This window comes from Gracilinanus agilis, chromosome 4 (assembly GCF_016433145.1).
Source record: "Gracilinanus agilis isolate LMUSP501 chromosome 4, AgileGrace, whole genome shotgun sequence".
Taxonomy (NCBI): domain Eukaryota; kingdom Metazoa; phylum Chordata; class Mammalia; order Didelphimorphia; family Didelphidae; genus Gracilinanus; species Gracilinanus agilis.
In genome coordinates this window covers 196,191,685-196,212,529 of record NC_058133.1, presented here as the reverse complement: position 1 = coordinate 196,212,529, position 20,845 = coordinate 196,191,685, and the positions used below count along the sequence as shown (strand labels likewise).

Below are 20,845 nucleotides of genomic sequence, written 5' to 3'. Positions count from 1 at the left end.
GCAAGTCATTGGCTCTCTTTGCTCCTAGAAAACTTTTAGAACTTAACTACAGAATCATGGAATTGTGTGGTAAAAGAATTTTCCAACCTGGGAAATTCCCCATTAGTGACAAAAATACTAGAATCTTCTAATGTTGGGTGACATATTTCTACCACAACCAAAAATAAACAAAGGATAATTAATTCCTTTTTTTTTTTTTGGAGAGAAGAGAAAGGAATCAGAACACTTTTAGCCTTCAAAAAAAAAATCTAACAACCTAATTAAGGAAACCTGAGTATGATGTACCTCACCTGCTGTTTCTAGGAAACCCTAGCAGAGAAAGGGGTAGAAGAAAGATCTAAAAAGGAATATAGAATCATGGGGGACTTCAGGACTGGGAGGGACCTGAGAGGTCCATTTAATCCAACTCTCTCAGCTTTCAACATTTTCACTCTATCACTTGGGTGAATGGTTATAATTATAACCATTACACGACAGTAGAACTAGTGCTTTGAGTTATGAATGGTGGCCTATTATATAACATGAGACAGTTCATCTCATTTCAAGTGACTGAATTCTTTGGTATAGAGAACTCCTTGGTTACAAAACTCTACCAAGGCAGACTGGCAACCATTCTCCAAATCACAGTCTTAGAGAGTGTCCTCAGGCACACAGAGCTTAATTAACTTGCCCAGGATTTTACAGCCATTATGTGTCAGAGGTGGGATTTGAACCTGAATCTGCTTGATTCTGAAGCCAGCTCTCTATCAACTTTACTATTGTTTGCTCATTTCAATTGTCTGACTGCTTAGTGACTCATTTGGGGTTTTCTTGGCAAAGATTTATTGGAGTGGTTTGTCATTTCCTTCTCCAGCTCATTTGACAGATGAGGAACTGAGACAAATAGGGTTAAGTGACTTGTCCAAGGTCACACAGCTAGGAAGTGTCTGAGGCCATATTTGAACCCAGAATCTCCCATCTCTAGGCCTTGCTCTCTATCCTCTGAACCACCTAGCTTCCCCTTAGCGATTTTTAAAATTCAGATATTTTTTTTCCAATTACATGTAATAACAATATTTAACATAAGTTTTTAGAAAGTAAAAGATCCATATTGTCTCCTTCCCTCCCTGTCCTGGAGATGGCAAGCAATTTGATCTGATAAATGATGTGTTTTTAAAGTTATTTCCTAACACTCTACCACAGTTTAAAAAAAAATAAGTTGGGGGTAACTGGATGGTTCAGTGGATTGAGAGCCAGGCCTAGAGATAGGAGGTCCTAGGTTCAAATGTGGCCTCAGACACTTCCCAGCTGTGTGACCCTGGGCAAGTCACTTAACCCCCATTGCCTACCCTTACCTCTCTTCTGCCTAGGAGCCAATACATAGAATTGATTCTAAGATGTAAGGGTTTTATTAAAATAATAACAATAAGTTGTACCTCTAAGGTTTGAAAAGAAATATGAGTTTTTTTCATTTCTTGGTTTGGTTTGGTTTGGTTTGGTTTGGTTTGGTTTGGTTTGGTTTGGTTTGGTTTGGTTTTGAACAACTTCCTCCTCCTCCATATTATTTTCTGAAGCTCTCTTAAGTTCATCAGTCCTGCTCAGCCATGGACCTGTGTTCTCATGTCATATTACTGCTATTACTTGCTACTCTCCAGCTCTATCCTATTTACATCTTCATGGTTGAGCACTTGGTTCTGGAACCTACCAGGCGTGCTGAGTTGTAGACACACAGATACAGTAGCCTAAGAAGAAAGGCAAGCCGATTCCTGGATTTAAGCATATTCTCATCAGTAGCATTTGCAGAAGACTTTCACTTGAAGTGAGATTAACTACTTTATGACATAGAATAGGTCATCCGTTCATGACTAACGGCATTAGCTATACCTGGGATAGAATGTTATAATTATAACCATTTGCCCAAATGATACATTAAATATGGTGAAAGCTGATACATAACGTTCTCAGGTTTCCTTACATGAAGTTGTTAGATTTTATTTCTGAAAGTTAAAAGTGCTTTCACATCTGAGGAAAATCACATGGAAGTTAGAGACAGCAAGTGCATTCCCTCTCTCTAGGTACTTCCATTTGACTCATCGCCCTCAGAGATTATTCTTTCCTTCTTTCTTTTGTTCTCTTCATTTTTATTTTAACTAGATTTTTATTCATATGCTAGTATCCTTTCCATATCACTGGGATCGGAAGCCAAGCGCCCCATGATCTGGAAAATTCATGTAAAAATTTTTGGCTCCCCCTCCATAGCGGAGAAGAAATCTGAATTTTTTCTTTTTCTTTTATGGAGTATTTATAGTGCCTTATTGTAAAATTTGGGTTAAGCATTTGGTCATGGGTTATATGTAGGTCAATGTTTTTTTGTCTTTATTTTATTCCAGTAATAAATTTACACTTAAGTTTTCCAAGATTATATGATTCGTGTTGTCTCCCTCCCTTCTTTCCCCCCTCCCAGAATTGACAAGGTTTTACATATATTATCACTCAAAACCTATTTCTATATTATTCATTTTGTAAGATAGAAATCTTATAAGACCAAAACCCCAAATCATATGCTCATATAAACAAGTGATAAATCATATTTTTTCTTCTGCATTCCTACTCCAACAGTTCTTTCTCTGGAGGTGGATAGCATTCTTTTTCATAAATCTCTCAGAATTGTCCTGGCTCATTGTATTGCTGTTAGTAGCGAAATCTATCACAGTTGGTCATTCTTCAATATTGCTGTTACTGTGTATAAGGTTCTCCTGCTTCTGCTTATTTCACTCTGCATCAGTCCATGAAGGTCTTTCCAGTCCTTTCTGAAATCATCCTGTTCATCATTCCTTATAGCACAATATTATTCCATCACCATCATATGCCACAATTTGTTCAGCCATTCCCCAATCGAGGGACATCCCTTCATTTTCCAATTTTTTGCCACCACAAAAAGCGAAGCTAGAAATATTTTTGTACAAACAGGTCTGTTCCCATTTTTTTATGTAGGTCAATGTTAAGTAAGAATGAATTTTTAAACTTTTTTCTGTGTCATCTGCCGGCTTTGCAAGTCGCCCGAGGCTTCCAAAAAACTCCCTCAAAATGCCTATTTAATTTCTATGCTGAATGGCAGTATAAAAGACACAATGTGGAAAGGGTACCTGTATTTTGTTTTTATAGAGGCTGCATTTCTTCCTTTATCCAGCGATGTGATGATAAATATTTAACAACCAGTTCAGTTGGGAGGTGAGGCGGGAGAAAGCTATACACAGGTCATCAGGTCATACTGTAAAGTTTAATCTTAGTTAACATTTTCTCCATCACTTTCTTAGGCTTCCACAAAATACAAAATAATATCAAGCCCTGATTTGTAGCCTTTGCTGATTTCCCAAAGTGAAAGTGCTCTCACCGAAAATATGACAAGCTGGCTGAAGCTGCCTCTAGCATACCCTTGTCTGTGTCCCTCCTCTCTAACCCTCCCGGAGCTCCATACCCTATAACCAAGACTTTTTTTTTAAAGAAAGAGAAGAAAATTCAGCAAAACCAATTGACACATTTTTTAAAGCTGACATTATATTCAAGGTTCTACACCTATGAACTCTGCCCCCCATCTTTACAAAGGAGTGAGAGCAGGTGTTTCCTCATATATATTCTTTGGGGACATGCTTGTTCTTTACAATTTCATGACATTCAGTTTCCAGTGTTTTCTAGTTGGTTTTTTTCCATTTGAATTATTGTAATCATTAGATACATATATGGTTTTCCTGGCCCTGTTTATTTCATTTTGCTTCAGCTCATGTAAGTCTTTTGGTCCTTCTCTACATTTATCATGTTCGTCATTTCTTCAAAAATCTAAATAATCAATCAATCATATCCATGTATAGCTATCACTTTTTAGAGTTCATTTATGTCACCCACCTTTGCTGCCCTTAATAACAGCTTGTTATAGGCATTATTCCCAGAATCACAGAAATTCAAAGTTGAGAGGGACTCCAACAATCGAATCTGAAAAATAATTGCCTCTCCAGTTTATCCAAAGGCAGCTAGGTGGCACAGTGGATGGAATTTAGGACCTGAAGTCAAAAAGACCCATTTGCCTCAGTTTCCTCATTTGCAAAATAAGCTGGAGATGGAAATAGCAAACTACTCCAGTATCTTGGTCAAGAAAACTCCAAATGGAGTCATGAAGAGTCAGACATGACTGAAATGGCTGAACAACAATAAAACCAATTTACCCAAGTGGCCTTCCAATCTGTTCAGGAAAACCACTGGTGAGGAGGAAGCTACTAATTCCCCAGGCAGCCCATTCCCTTTTCAACAGCTCAAATTATTAGCAAGTCTTTTCCTTTTCCTTTTTTGGAGTCCTCCTTTATCTTCACGCCTTTCCCCTGAAATTATCTAGAATTTATCCTTTCTATATTATTTTCCTGCATAATTGTTCGCATGTGTCTCTCCTTTAGTCTTTCTAGTCTAGCCCTAAGCGAAGGGACTCTCTTTTGCTTTTCTTTGTATCCCCAACAGTTAGCACAGAGTCTGACACATGGGAGGAGCTTCATAAATGCTTGTTGACTTTAAATTACATCCTTTCAAGTTCCACTTGTTGCTCGTATTTCTCCCTTATAAGATCAAAGAGAAAAAGTCTAGTCCTTCCTTTATATGAAAGCCCTCCATATACTGGAAGACAGCTTTCAGGACTTGGCTAAATAGCTCCAGTTTTTTCAGCCAGTCCTCATATGGCACCTATTCTGGTCACTTTCTCCTGGATGTTTTCTCCAAATGTCCTTCTTAAAATAAGACACTTAGAATAGAAACTGAGTCTACAGATGCCGACTTACCAGAACAGACCACAATAGGACTCTTACCTCCTTATTCCTAGAAGCATATGTATCTCTCCCTCCCTCCCTTTCTCTCTCTCAAACCCTTACCTTCCGTCTTAGAATATTTATTAAGTAGCAGTTCTAAGGCAGAAGAGCAATAAGGGCTAGGCAATTGAGGGTTAAGTGAATTGTCCAGGGTCACACAGCTAGGAAGTGTCTGAGGTCACATTTGAACCAAGGTCCTCCCGTCTCCAGACCTGGCTCTCGATATCCACTGAGCCATTTAGCTGTCCTTATACCTCTTTTTAATAAAACCATTGTTGTTGTTGTTGTTGTTGTTGTTGTTGTTGTTGAGTTATTTCAGCAATGTCCAACTCTTTGCAACCCCATTTGGGATTTTCTTAACAGAGATACAGGAGTGGTTTGCCATTTCCTTCTCTGACTCATTTGACAATTGAGGAAACTGAGGCAGAGTTAAGTGACTTTCTCAGAGACGCACAGCTAGTAAATGTCTGAGGCTGGACTTCCCCTCACAAAAATATGTTTCTGTTTCTCTATCTATCTATCTATCTATCCACTGTGCCACCTAGTTGCCCTCTTAATGAGATTGCATCTTTTTTTTTTTTTGGTTCCATATTTTGACTCAAACTGATTTTAACATCCTCTAAAACCTCCAGGTCTTTTACTGTCCAGCAACACCTCCCCCCATTTAGTACTTAAACCATTGTTGTTTGTTTGTTTTTAACTCAAGTTGACCCTCTCTGTGGAAAAAGAGACCTATTAAACTTTTCTTTTTAAACCCGAGTCTCTTCCCTAGATTTCAAGCCTTGCCCTATTACTGTATTTTTTTTTCCTGAAATGTCATTCCAGTGTCAGAAAAGGTCTAGTAAACTTTAGGTGCAGGCAGCATCTTTTCCTATGGGCCTCTGAGTGACCTTCTTGTATTTATTCTCATCTTTCCCTTTATTGCACAGCTCCAAGCTTGATGCATGGACTTCCGTTCTTCTTTTGGATCTCTTCCATTTCACAGAGAGGTGCAGAGAAAATACATGAGCTAACGATGACAAGTAAACCATAAGGCAATGGAATTTCTTAGAAGCAGGGAACGTCATTAAAACCATCATATGCTAGGACTCTTCCTCTTCCATCTGTAAATGGTTTTCCTCTGGTGAAGAGAAGAGAACAAAGAAAAGAAGCTGACATTCTTCACATTATTTTCCAGGACTGGGTTCTTTCTTTTCTTTTCTTTTTAACCCTTACCTTCTGTCTGAGTATCAGACAGTATAAGGCAGAAGAGCAATAAGGACTAGGCAAAAGGGTTAAGTGACTTACCTAGGGTCACACAGCTAGGAAGTGTCAGAGGTCACATTTGAACCCAGGACCTCCCTATTCTAGCCCTGGCTCTCTCTCTATCCATTATGCTTCCTTGATGACCCTGGGTTCTTTCTTTTTTTTTTTAAACTCTCACCTTCTGTCCTAGAATCAATATTGAGTATTGGTTCCAAGGCAGAAGAGTAGTCAAGGCTAGGCAATAGGGGTAAGTGATTTGCCCAGGGTCACACAGCTAGGAAGTGACTGAGGACAGGTGTGAACCCAGGACCTCCCATTTCTGAATCTGGTTCTCAATTCACTGAGCCACCTGGCTGTTTCTTGTCTACCCTTGATCGCTTTATAAAATTGACACATGATGCTCTGTTACTTAGAAAATGTCAGAGCTATCCAGGACTTTAGCAATCTTCTAGTCCAGTCCCATTGTTTGCAAGTAAGAAAACTGAGGCTCAAAGAGGAAAAATGGGTTTATAGAATCATCATTTCAAACCCTTCATTTTCATATGAGGAACTTGGACCATAGAGAGTGATTTTTCTCAAGGTGACACAAGCAGTAAGTAGCAGAAGCAAAATTTGAACCCATGTCCTCTGACTACAAATCCAACACTTTCCTACTATACTGTCCTGCCTCTCCATATACCTGAAGTCACACTAATTCATTCTCTTTAATAAAGGCAGCTAGGTGGTACAATGGACACAAAGAGCTGAGTCTGAAATTGGGAAATGTTTTTTGGTTTTTCCATTATGTTTAGCTCTTCATGAGTTTCATGATCCCATGGACCACATGTTCTGCTGGGTTTTCTTAGCAAAGATCCTAGAGTGGTTTGCCATTTCCTTCTCTAGTAGATTATGGCAAACAAAGGTTCAGTGACTTACCCAGGGTCACACAGCTAGGAAGTGTGTCAAGGCTGGATTTGATCTCAGGTTTTCCTGATTCTCTACCCAGCACTCTAATTACTGGGCCATCTAGCATCTGGATTAGGTAGGCCTGAGTTCAAATCTAGTCTCAGACATTTACTTGCCTTGTGACCTTAGTCAAGCCACTTAATATCTTTCTCAGTTTCCTCAACTGTAAAATGGAGATAATAGCAGCTACTTTCCAGATTTGTTATAAGAATGAACAAAATAATAGTGGTAAAAGTACCTGGTATTTAGCAGATGCTTAGCAGATGCTTTTTTCCTTTGGTAGTCTCAGAGTTCCTTCCATATTTTCCCACTATCTCAAGTATAACCCTTCTTAGAACATCATTTTTTTTATTTTAATGATAAATTTCCACATATGTTTTCCTAAGTTATATGATCCAAATTATCTCCCTCTCTTTCCCTCCCCTCTCCCAGAGCTGGCAAACAATTCAATCTGGGTTTTACATGTATTATCACACAAAACATATTTCCAGTTATCATTCATTTTGATAAGTAAATAATCTTAACCAAAACCTCAAATCATATACCCAAATAAACAAGTGATAAATCATATGTTTTCATCTGCATTTCAAACCAACGGTTCTTTCCCTGGAGGTGGAGAGCATTCTTTGTCATACGTCCCCCAGAATTGTCCTGGATCATTGTGTTACTGAGAATAGCTAAGTCTATCACATTTCATCATAGAACATCATTTAAAGAACTAAATGATGTTGGGGCTGCCACTGAGCCAGGCTTTCAAGATTTTCTAGGATCCTGCAACCAATCCACAGTGTTTTGCTGCCACATTTTTTAAACTATTCTGCCTTGTTGGGTGGCCAGCTTTAATTTAGAACTAGTTGCACTTCAGTTTTGTTTCTTATCTTCTGAAGCTGTATCTCATCAAAGGTCTCGTGTTAGAAATTAAGTGTGTTCCTCTCTCCCCTTTCCTTTGTCTACTTCCTGGTTCATTTTTCCATGAAAGATTCCCTTAAGTAAATTTTAGATAGTCTGTGCAGGTGGTTTTCATTTTCTTTGAAATCACTGGTCCTTCAGTTAATTTCTTTGTGTAAGAATTTGTCTCACTGAAAATATGAGGCAGCTAGATGGTACAGTGGGTGAAAGATGGGACTTAGAGGCAGGAAGATCCAAGTTTTAATTTTGCATCAGACACTTACCAGCTATATGACCCTGGCCAAGTCACTTAGCCTGTAAAATGGGGATCAGAAGAGGACCAACCTCACAGAATTGTTGTGAGCCTGAAATGAGGTAATAAATGTAAAGCACCTGATTGGTGTTAAAATACTATAATGTTTAAATTAGCCAGCGTTAGTCTCATCATACAAGTCTACCTTCCAGGTGAAGAGCATGCAGATGAAGAAAAGTCAGAGAGGAAGCCAAATATAAGGATAAGAACAAACCCGGACACATTTTCAATGAAACAACAGAAATTAGATATTAGAAAATGTAGCATAGGTCTGCCCCACAGAGAGTAATAGACAAAGTTGTTGAAATAATAACAGTAAATGTTTATTAGGCTCCCATTAGGAAAAGTAGAATTGTGGAGTGGAGAGCTGTCCTCAAAGCCAGAAAAACCTGAGTTCAAGTCCCACCTAGAACCATGTGACCTGGGATAAGTCAAATTCTCAGCTCTCTAGGCAACTCTCTGAAGATTCTGTTCAATCATTTCAATAATTTCCAACTCTTTGTGACTCCATTTGGGGTTTTCTTGACAAAGATGCCAGAGTGGTTTGCCATTTCATTCTACAGTTCATTGTCCAGATGGGGGAACTGAGGCAAACCTGCCTAGGGTTACATATCTAGGAAATGTCTGAGGTCAGATTTGAGCTCAGGAGGAGGATGTCTTCCAGACCCTAGTTTTATCCACTGCACCACCTAACTGCCCTCTCTAAAGCTAGAAATGGTCAAAAAGGGAAAAGGTGCCAACTGCATTGGTAGTAGAAGCTTCCAAATCCAGGAGTTCCCTATACCAGTGATGGGCAAACTTTTTAAAGAGGGGGTCAAAGGAAAGGAAATGCTCATCTGTCAGTCTGTTTCTAAGGCAACTCTTTCTAAGTTTCATTGTATTGTATCCTACTCATCGTATTTGTGAGATTAGGAATAATGTTGTTCTGCCGATAGAACATTTCAGGGGGCTGCAACTGGCCTTCTGGCTGTAGTTTGCCCATCACTGCCCTATACTGATGAAATTACACTTCTGTGACTCTTTCTATATACAATGCTGTCTGCTAGGAGCTTGAGACACAAAGGAGAAATAAATTAACCTTTTTAGGCACCATGGCTTAGAATATCAACCCAGAAGCTACAACTTTAATGCTCAGCTTTTTGTTTATTCACTTGGCTCCTAAGGAAAAAAGTGAAAAGAACAATGAGAAAACATAGCAGGGAGAAGAAATCCAATACAGTAAGGAGATATAAAATAAAAATTTTAATTAAAAAAAAAAAAGAGTGGGGGCAGCTGGGTAGCTCAGTGAATTGAGAGCCAGGCCTAGAGACAGGAAGTCCTAGGTTCAAATATGACCTCAGATACTTCTCAGTTGTGTGACCCTGAGCAAGTCACTTGACCCCCATTGTCCACCCTTACCACTCTTCTGCCTTGGATCCAATACACAGTATTGACTCCAAGACAGAAGGTAAGGGTTAAAAAAAATTTTTTTTTTTAAAGAGGAACTTAGCCAGAGGGATACCACAGAGAAGTGAGTTAAATGGAAACAAGCAGAGGGAGAATTTGGAAGTTGTAGGATCACTAGCAGTAGGACCTCAAACCTGGCCTAGCTGTGTAACCTTGGACAAGTCACTTAACTTAACCCCCATTGCAGAAGCCCTTGCCACTCTTCTGCTTTGGAACTTATACTTAGTATTGACTCTAAGGTAAGAGTTTTTTTAAAAGAGCAATAAATGGAGGAATCTTAATGCCCATTTCCCTTCCCTGACCATTGGACCCCTCTGCTTATACCTTCTGAAATGTGCACACCTAGACATATATGCAGAATCTATCTATGCCTTCCCTGAGTGAATTCACTGTCTGCCTGAAACTTTACCATGGCTTTAACGCCTAGATTGACTCAAACTCAAACTAAGGGAACCTGGCTAAAACTTCACCCTGGATAGTCCAAGAACTGTAGCTCATTTGGCTCTAAGAAAGAACTTGAATTGAAAAGAAAAAGGAGGGCAGGGGTTTTGTGTGATGAAGAAAAAAGTCTTATGAACCCTAAGAAGGGGGAAGGGGGGAAAAGTTGAACAAAAGGTTAAAAAAGAGAGAGAGAGAAAGAGAGAGAAAGAATCACTGAGTTTCTTTTCAAGTTGATTTAGCAAAAGACTGAGCCAGCTGCCTCTAATGAAGGCCGGTGGGTGTCTGGTTTGTTCTGCCGAGACTCCAGCCAGCGATGGCCTTCTTTACAGTGGCCTCCTGTGTTATTAGCCCTGCGCTATGGCGTCGCCAACTGATTTCTCCAATTCTCTTTTCTCACTGGGCTAGAAAGCAGCTGGTTAAATAGGCCGTGACTCACATAAGCTCCCGTGTCTCTTTTATTGACTGCTTTCTGGAAATGTATCACACGCCAAAGAGTCCCCATTGTTGTGGCTCTGCATAGCCGACTGGGGAGTCGTGTCGAGTGCTGAGAGATGGAATCCTGCCCTCTAGTTTAGTGCCGGGTCGGGTGTGGGTGGGGGACAAGAATTTAAAGGACTCGGGGTGGGAGGAGAAGAACGTCTGAGAGTTTCTTTTCTCTTCATCTGCCAGGAAAGTTGGGTGGCCAGCACGGCTGCGGCTGCGGTAACACGCTTTTCTGTCCATCTTCTCTTTACGACCCCACATCTCTCACTGAAGTGGGTCTGTTCTTATGCGGCTTATAATGACAGATTAGTAAGCATCCCGGCGCAGGTTGTGGCGCTGACACGCATCTGTCTGGTGCTCCATCGCAAGGACATCCCGGTTTGAGTCTATCCTCGAGAGCTGTCCATTTCCAATAAATGCACCCGTGGCCCATCTGTTCTTGCATTGTATTTTAAGGCTCGTCACCAACTGTTGCTCTTGACAGGTGTGTAGATTTAATCACCACAAGATGTGGATTAAGCCATCCAGACTGTCTGCCGCGTCACCCCGAGTGTGATACTCATGATGAGGCAGATGCTGTTCATTCACCAGGACCAACAATGCTTGATCAGTGGGACCCCTGGTTTGAGACACTGAGAGAAAACATCTTAATTACTACAGTACATTCCCGCCGTGGTGTTTTGAGCACTGTGCTAATGAGGCCAAAGTCACTGTTAGCTTCATGCAGAGGAGAATTCTGTTACGGCACACAGTCTTGCACATAGTAGGCACTCAATTTTTTTTTTAATTTCACACATTGGTGTTTTTCCCACATTCCTCACCCTACTCAAATTCGAGGCTACGAGCCATGATGGGCATCAGGGAAAGGAGAATGGGTGCCTGGATATCAAACCATGATTTGAAAGAGGGAGAAAAGACAGAATTTCAGAGTTGGAAGGGGCCTCGACAGCCATCTATCTAATCCAGCTCACACCCCAAAAATTTTACTCCCACGGTATCCTCAACAGGTGGTCATAAACAGGACTCCCAGTGAAGTAGAACCCACTAACTACTTCCAGCAGTTCTCCTTTAGATAGTCGTTAAAATAAGGGTTGTTTTTTTCATATTACAGGTCAGCACAATTTTCAATAATCATTTTCTGACAAGTAGAACCCACTAACTACTTCTGGCAGTTCTCCTTTAGATAGTTGTTAAAATAAGGGTTGTTTTTTTCATATTATGTGTCAGTACGATTTTCAATAATCATTGTCTGACAAGAAGAACCCACTAACAACTTCCAGCAGTTCTCCCTTTAAAATAAGGGATTTTTTTCCCATATTATATGTCAGTACAATTTTTGATAATCATCTTCAGACATCTGTGCTCTTTAGATAGTTCTAATTGTTAGAAAGTTTTTCCTAGAACCAAGCCAAAACTTACCTCTTGTAGCTTCTAACCATTGCTTCTGGCTCTGCCCACTAGGAGCAAACAGAATGAGTCAGATTCCTATTCCACCAAATACCCTTTCTAATAGGAGGGAGGACATCTTCAAAACACATGTATTACTAACTTGAAATTGAGTTAAATATGTGCCAACTAAGGTGGAAGGAGAGGGAGAGGGAGAGGGAGAGGGAGAGGGAGAAGGAGAGGGAGAGGGAGAAGGAGAGGGAGAGAGAGGGAGAGAGAGAGAGAGAGAGAGAGAGAGAGAGAGAGAGAGAGAGAGAGAGAGAGAGAGAGAGAATGCAACAATCTATTCTACTCACAGTCTTGGGAAACAAAGTTTGACTCATAGCAAAAGCAGGTGACATTGGGGCCCCCTAATTCTTATTTCACTCCTTTGATCTCTCCAACCACCTTTAAAAAAAAAACCCTTACCTTCCATCTTAGAATCGATACTAAATAGCCATTCCAAGGCAGGAAAGCAGTAAGAACTAAGTAGGCATTTGAGATTAAGTGACTTGTCCATGGTGGGGAAGTATCTGAGGCTAGATTTGAACCCAGGATCTCCCGCTCCAGGCTTGGCTCTCATTCCACTGAGCCACTCTTAATTCTAGCTGCCTCACACTCTCCTCTCATCTCTAGACATCTTTATGCCCTCTGAAATGCTAACAGGTATACATATATTCACATATGCACAAGTGTATACATAGACATACATACATATACACACGCAGACTATGAATTGGCCCCTTATATTTCTGCTGTTTATGCAACATTATTTCTTTGTTTTCTTGGTGGTGACATTCTTGGGTTTCGGATGGGGGGAGAAGAAAGCCTCACGCTGATAATGTACTGAAAGTAAATGAAATTAAATAAGCGAAGCCGGGCTCATCACTACTTCCTTCCCCCCTGGGTAATTCAATTCAAGCTCTCTCTCTGATGGCAACTCACAGGGACTGTCTCTGTCACCCCGCTGGGGCCTGGAGTCTTAACATCTAAATACAAGTTTCACTCAAGCATTTTTTATGCTCCTGCCAGCAGGATCAGTGAGCTGGTGTGGGCACATTAATGTAATATTCATACTCACAGACTCTCCCTGCACACAAGGCAACATCTTCCCATTTTCATAATTATAGATGTTCCATAAAATGGCATTTAGATTTGCATTTAAGAAAGGGGGGGAGGTTGAATTCCAATAAAACGTTTAACATGTCTTTTACGAGTCAGTCTCTTGGCATCTTCAGCAAGATGTTGTGTCTCTGGGTTTAACAAGGTCTTTAAAAAAAAAAAAAAACTGTGGGGAAGAGGACTAGGAGGAAATTCTAAGCCCATCCTCCTCCCCCAGAGACCCAAGTTTCAAATCTAGACTCCAGCAGTTAAATATTTTTGAAGATCCCCTTTTTCTTGGGGCTTAATTGGAAGGAAAGGGGGCGTCCTCAGCAGAGTGCAGGATGAAGTATTTATGCTGTGATTCCTCACCCCTTCCCAAACTGATTGATCAAGACCTTGGTTACTGCCCTTTTGGACAGTTACACGTATGCCACAAAGGCTAAGAATTTGCCAGGAATTCTTAGAGAGAGGAGGAAGAGAGGAAGGAATTCTAGAAAAATGAACTTTCTTTCTGCTGCCATTGGTCCCTTGTGTTCACCCTGAGACCTATTTGTGAGGATTTATAGCCAACACAGAGTTTGCTAACAATAAAACATGAAAGCGAAAATAGGCCCTGAACAAGAAAGTTGACAATGTGGATGAACTGGATGAAGGATCTGGTCTATAGACATGCTAAAGAGGAAGACAGGCTTACTTGATCTCCATTTTTCAAAAATGACTCATGCTTAAAATGTAAGCAGTACAGGGACCCAAGCTAAAACTAGTTTAGATTGTTTTGTTTTGTTTTTAAGAACATATAATGAGGGTGGACTGAAAGCCAGGACTAGAAACAGGAGAGCATGGGTTCAAATGTGAGCTCATCCACTTCCTAACAGTGTGACCCTGGGCAAGTCATTTAACCCCCATTGCATAGCCCTTACCTCTCTTCTACTTTCGATCAATACTTTGTGTCAATTCTAAGACCGAAGGCAAGGGTTTAAAAACACACACATACACACATCAGGATCACCTGAGATTGATTTGGCATGTGCATTGAGAGGCATTGAAGAAATAATCGGGGAGAGTCATACACATGCTGGTATCATGGTGCATGCCTCTTCTTTTTTTTCCCATGCGTGCACGGGGAAAGTATTCAGCATTTTAAAAAGCAAACTAAAAGAAATTAATTGGGTTTTGGAGAATAAAAGGATTCTGAATGTTTCTACCCTACTTTTTCCCCTTCTATTTGTTCCTCATTATGAATATGCCATTCAGATTTTCTTTTCTCCGTTGTCTTTCTGTCTTCCTCTTCCTTATGGCCTCTGTCCTTTCCCCTCTCCTTTGTAAAATGAGTAAAAAACCTAGTGGAGGCAGATGGATTAAGAGATCAATCTCTCCATAAATTTGTACCTAATGAGACTAATTGAAAGCCAAGTGTGTTGAGTGCACAATTAAAGGCTGATGCAGATTCCAGGGTTTCTCTCATCATTGTAGAAGTCAAACTCTTTCAGGCTTTTTGGCAGGATTCAAGGAATCAGGGTTTGGGGCAATCGTTGCCCAGTTTAGTGTGCATAGCCCTTTTATCCAGTGAATATAAAAAGAGGAGTTTCCTAAAACTTGGATCAGTTTCACTTGGTTGTGTGTGTGGATACACATGCATGTCCATGTATGTTTGCCTGTGGTCCCCTGAGTGGTGAAGGCCATTTTCAGTACCAATCTTTTTTTTTTCCTAGTAGAATACAAGCCCCCTTGGGGACAGGATCAGTTTCACGTGCCAAGTTTCACATGCACATGCTAAGCATTTAATAACTTGCTTGTTGGATTGAACTGAATATCTTCAATTTTGGGGAAAAAATTCATTTAACTTGACTATCTGAAGGTGAATTATCCAGTTTGGGACTTATTCCCAACAAAATTTTAGCTTCCTGAGGGCTTCTTCCTCCCCTTGCCACCAATTGATGTGTGCTCAGGAAATTCCAACTCACTTTTTTATTTGTCCAAGAAAAAATATATACTTAATAAAAATTATGTATTCCAAAGAGATGTAGAAAGTTTGAGTGCTTATGTATTCATTCGTCTTTTTCTGATCTGCTACATTCAGTCTTTTCTTTCTCGTCTCCTCAACAGAAATGGAAGACATCATCACAAAAGGAGCCCAGGAGCTGGAGGATATAATAAAGCAGGGGTACCTGGAGAAAAAATGCAGAGGTAATAATGGCCACAACATGATCAAGAGGCAGGAACAAGAAGGGAGTCTGGACCTAGGGTGGAGACTGAGAAAGAATCTTGATCAGACCTTTCAGTTGTGTCGGCCCCTTCGAACCCAAGAAATTTGGCATTTTCTTGGCAAAAATACAAGTAATTTGCCATTTTCTTGTCCAGATTATAACATATAGATGAGGAAACTGAGACAAACAGGGTTCTATGCACTTGCCCAGAGTCACACATCTAGGAAGTATCTGAGGTCAAATTTGAACTCAGATCTCTCTGACCCAGCATTCTTTCCATAGCACTTCCTAGCTTCCCTAGGGAGAGTCAGCCCAAGATAGTCAAAGATAATATGCTACGGTGAAAGGAACACACTTTTAGAGCATAATTCTGCATTGTATTACAATTGCAGTGGGTTCAACTCCCAGCCCTGCCACTTGCTGGCTACGTGACCTTGGACAAGTCAATTCCCTGCTCTGGGCCTCAGTTTCTTCATCTTTAAAGTAAAAGAAGTTGGATTACCGATCTCTGAGGTCCCTTCTAGTCCTAAATCTGTAAGTCTTTATACAAGGGCCCATCTCTAAATACCCTGACAGAAGTGTAATGGAGCATGTCCCCAGGGGTATACTTCTTGTGTCAGGTGTAAGAAGGCCCATATTTAAATTCCAGGCAAGCCCAGGTCTGGACCATTTAGCTCAGTTGGTTCAAGCATGGTGCTAATGAGCTCCAGCTCATGAACTTGAATAGGTAAATTAACTTAGCACAGAGTGGAAGACCTGCTCCATGCCCATTGCCCGGGGCATTAGTTTTGTTTGCCCAAAACAAAACAAAAAGATAAAAAGGGTCTGAAAACAGAGGGGTGGGTCAGAAAAATGTTTAAATGAAGCCAGGTGCAGGGCTGATAGATAGAAGAGAGCCTTGATTCCGTACCCTAGTGACACCTTCCTTGTGCCTCAGCTCTCTGACTCAATATGGGATAACCTGTGGGAGTGTAAGGGAGGGTTTCACAGTCCATTAACCTGGGAAATAAAACAAGAACACGCCGGACGGTGTGTTGGTACATTTTACTGATTCTTCAAGTGGTTGTCGTTATCTGAATTTATGTCTGCTCCTGCTCCTGCATTTAGATCATGGTTTCTTTGGCTCCGAGTGGCAGAAGCGATGGTGTGTTGTCAGTAAAGGAATCTTCTACTACTACTCTAATGAGAAAAGTAAGTGTTCCCCATTTGCACAGCAGCTGCTCACGCCTGGATCCAAACACCCGCTCCGTAAATCCTCCAACGCTGTGGGCCCATGGGTCTCGAGAAAGCAATCTTTAACTAACACCTATGCGGGGCAGGTGTTTAGGTAAGGGATACCTTGGTGCTTTGTAAACAGTGAAGCAGATGTGAGGAGAGCCTAGGCACTTTGCAGAAAACTCCAGAGTCCCATTTAGAAATGATACTCTTTTAATGAAGGTCTTGTTCATTATTCTAGGCAACTAGGTGGGTATGCCTGGGGAATAAAGCATCGGATCTGGAGTCAGGAAGACCCACGTTCAAGTCTGGCATCAGGCATTTACTAACTGTGTGATCCTGGGCAAGTCACTTAAGTGCTTTCTGCCTCAGTTTCCTCAACTGTAAAATTGGGGTAATCATAGCATCTATGTCCCAGGGTTACTGTGAGGATAAAATGAGCCAATATTTTTAAGCACTTTGCAAACTTTAAAGTGCTATATAAATGCTAGCTATTATCATGATCATCGTTATGGCTTTCAAAGTGCTTTCCTCCCAGCTGCCCTATAAGGCAGGTAGTGTAATCTCCATTTTACACAAGAGGAAACTTAGGCTCAGAAATGAAGTATCTCTGGTCATAAAGTATGCAATGCTAGGATGGAAGCCTAGTCTCTTGAATCCGAGCTCCTGGGCTCTTTCTACTACTCCACACTCCTTTGGGGGCCCTGTTTTGTCCTTGGAAGCCCCTTCGAATCCCATTCTGCTATGCCTCGGGAATCCGTCATTGTGACTTGTTGTGATTGAAAACATTCATTACCTGGTGGCCAGCCTCTTGGCAAAGAGCTTTTCTGAACTAAGTTAGTCTGGTCCTCGGACCATAGACATGAAGGCATTCACATCTCCCAAAAGAAAAAATAGAGGACAAAAGGGATTTAAACTGTTTACCAGCTTCCACTCACTCCCATGTCCAGAAATAAACACCCAAAGTCCAAGAGAGGGAGAGAAGAGAGAACAGACAAGGAAGGTCAATCTTCTAGTTAGTTATTCTTGGAAAGTTTTAACTCAACTAAACCATTTAGACAAGGCATCCCAAACATCTTAAGGCAGCTTTAAGCTATTAAAGTTATTTAATAAGGTCTGCTAGGCATCACAGTGATTAGAGCTCCAAGCCTGAAGTCAGGAAGACCTAGGTTCAAATCTGCCCTCAGACATTTCCTATCAGAGTGACCCTGGGCAAGTCAACTTAATCCCATTTACCTTTCCCTTCCCCTTTCGTCTTAGAGTGTTAATAAGACAGAAAATAAGGGTTCAAAGGAAAGAAAAGAACTTGAAATTTGAATTAGAAAAATTGGGTAGAAATTCTCTTACCATAGGTGATGGATGAATACCAATCATTCAAGCAATTAAAAGATATTTTTAGTAAATAAATAAAGTTCTTTAATAATTTCTGCAAGTCACTTTACCTGAACTGTCATATTGCCCCTTTATTTAAGAAGCTCTGGTTTTATTGCTTCTGTGGTTGAAACCTGCATATGAATAGCATTACTATAGCCCTTCCTTTTGTGAACTTTATAAAACTACATATGGAATTATAATCAACTTTTGATCTTTCTCTAATAAAGAAATTAAGAGGTAAAAAGAAAAAAAATGAAAAGTTTTACTAGTTTAAAACCACATCAAGACTTTTGGAACACCCCGTATAATTATAGACTCTACAACTAGAAGGGACCTTACAAGTTGAATTGCCCCCAGGGGAGCCTTTCGTATACATGCTCAGTTCTGACCCAGCAATCTTCACCCCACTGTAGGCAGACATGAAACAGTCATAGAAAACCTGTGCAGGCCCTGAAGTCCAACAGGCAGAACATTCTTGGGCATGTTTATAAAGACAAGACTCTCATTAGCCAACCCTCCATCACATAACCCTCCTCACCCCACCCCCATCATTTTATTAAGCATCTCCTAAGCTTTCCTGCCTCCAAGTCTTTGACCAAGCCAGTCCCTACTCTCAGAATGTCTTCCCCTCTTTTCTCTCTGCCCTTCATCTCTATTTGTTTAAATCATACCTATTTATCTTCAACATCCAACTCAGTGACCCATTTTCCAGGCAATCTTCCCCAATTCCCCATCACCAGTTAAAAATGACCTTTAAGAAATTTTTTTTTACCTTCTCCCTTAGAATCAATACCATGTATTGGCTCCCAAGACAGAAGAGTGGTAAGGACTAGGCAAAAGAGGTTAAATGACTTGAATTGAAATGGTCACACAGCTAGGAAGTGTCTGAAGGCCAGATTTGAACCCAGGAGCTCCCATCTCTAGACCTGGCTCTGAAACCACTAAGCCACCTAGTTGCCCCTAGTAGAAATGATCTTTCTTTGGAATTCTGGTAGTCTTTTGTTTATAACTTCTTTTGTTCCATTATCTTGGGTTCAGGGAGGTTTGAGTTTTGTTTTGGTTTTTTTGGGAGGGAAGTTTGTTTCATGGTTGTTTGTATCCATTTCTTATCCTCCCTACTAGGTCATAAGTTCCATAAGGCCAAGAAATGTGTCTTACTTGTTTTCATATTTCTCCAAGCACCTTGCACAACGTTTTTTACATAGTATATGCCTAAAAATACTGAAGTCAGTGTTTTCCTTTCAGATGGGCACAGCCAGCCCCAGAGTATCCAACCTTCTTTCTCTTCCTCCCCTCTCTTCTCCCTTCTCTTCTCTTCTCTTCTCTTCTCTTCTCTTCCTTTTACCTCTTCTGCTTTCAATTCTTATTCTCCCCAAAGCCCAGATAGTTGGAGGGCCATTCAGATAAGACAAATATCTGGGAGTACCTATTCTAGCACTTTCCCTGGCACAAATGCCTCAAATTCGGGGGGGGGGGGGGGAATTAAGTACTTATCTAGTATCTACTATGTGTAAAGCACTTAGCCCAGTACTCATTTCATCCCTACAACAACACTGTGAGATAGGTGCTTTTTTTAATCCCCATTTTATAATTGAGAAAACTGAGGTAAGGAGGTTAAATGACTTGTCCAGGGTTACCCAACCAGTGAGTGACTGAGGCCAGATTTGAATTCCGGTCTTCCTACCTCCAAGCCTAGAGCTCTATCTACTGTGCTACCTAAGAAGAGCTGAGTTCTACCCAGAGAATAATCAAACATCTACTCGACTACCTGTCTAGATGGCATGAATCCAGAGGTAAGGGAAAGAGTGAATGGTGGCTTAGGTCCCTGAGATTCTACCTCAAGACCCAGAATCCTTGGGATTTGCCTACCTACTTAGTGAAAGTTGCCTCGTCATGCCTAATTGTGACAGATGTCACTGAACATTCTCATAATTGCTATCCCTGAATAATTTACCAGGGGAAGCCCAATGGTGGGAGACAGTGGTACATCAAGAAGAGCTCTGGGCAGTGGTTGAGTGACCTGAACTCAAATCACACAGATGAACGAGAGCAAGTCAAATTCTCCAAACCTCATAGGATTTGGAATGGAACCTTAGAGGTCATCTAATGCAACCCCTTCATTTTAGAGATGAGGAAACCGAGGACCAGGGAGTTCAAGTGACTTGTTAAAAAATGTCGCAGATAGCAGAGATAGGATCCAAATGTGGTCTATTACTCTAAACCCAGACCTCTTTCCAACCACACTATGATGTTGCTCTTAGAAGAATAGAGACTACCAACTGGCTATAACGTATACTATTAATATGGCAACTGCAAGTATGGTGAAAAGTTTCGACCAGGCCCCTTCCAGGCTTGGATCTTCTCATGCTTAAAGCCAACTCACTCACTACTGACCAGGGATGAGGAATGAAACCATTAACTGTAGCATTTCTAAACCTGAATAGCAAGTACCCAGACCATCATAGGATCATCAAGGTAGCCATGATCATAACTGGAAAGGATCTAAGATCATCCAGTCCAATCCCCTTCACTTTATTCATTTAAGCACGCGTGCATTTCTTTATCTTGTTATTTATTTATTTATTTTCATCCTCTCTGTCATTTATTATCAGTGGCCCACCAACTGAAGCAGGAACCCCTCAGAACTACAAACTGCATAGAAGTACCTGAACACATTGGAATTTGGAGTCAGATAACCAAGATCAGCTAACTACCTTGGTGGCACAGTGTCTAGAATAACAGGCCTAGAGTCAGGAAGATTCATCTTCTTGAGTTCAAATCTGGTCTCAGACACTTACTAGCTGGCTGACCCTGGGCAGGTCCCTTAACCCTATTGGTCTCAGTTTCCTCACCTGTCAAATGAGCTAGAGAAGGAAATGGCAAACCATTCTAATACCTCTGCCAAGAAAACTCCGAATGGAGTCAAAAAGAGC

The 20,845-nt window shown here is 40.8% G+C and overlaps 1 protein-coding gene across 1 annotated transcript in view; it reads left to right on the top strand.

Annotated features, from left to right (window-relative positions):
* The window catches only part of SKAP1 (src kinase associated phosphoprotein 1), a 428,729-nt gene that overhangs the window by 307,064 nt on the left and 100,820 nt on the right, over positions 1–20,845 (top strand). The window contains exons 5-6 of the mRNA XM_044675113.1: positions 15,223–15,303; positions 16,431–16,514. Of these exons, the coding sequence (XP_044531048.1) occupies positions 15,223–15,303; positions 16,431–16,514 (165 nt within the window). The remainder of the gene's footprint in view (positions 1–15,222; positions 15,304–16,430; positions 16,515–20,845) is intronic.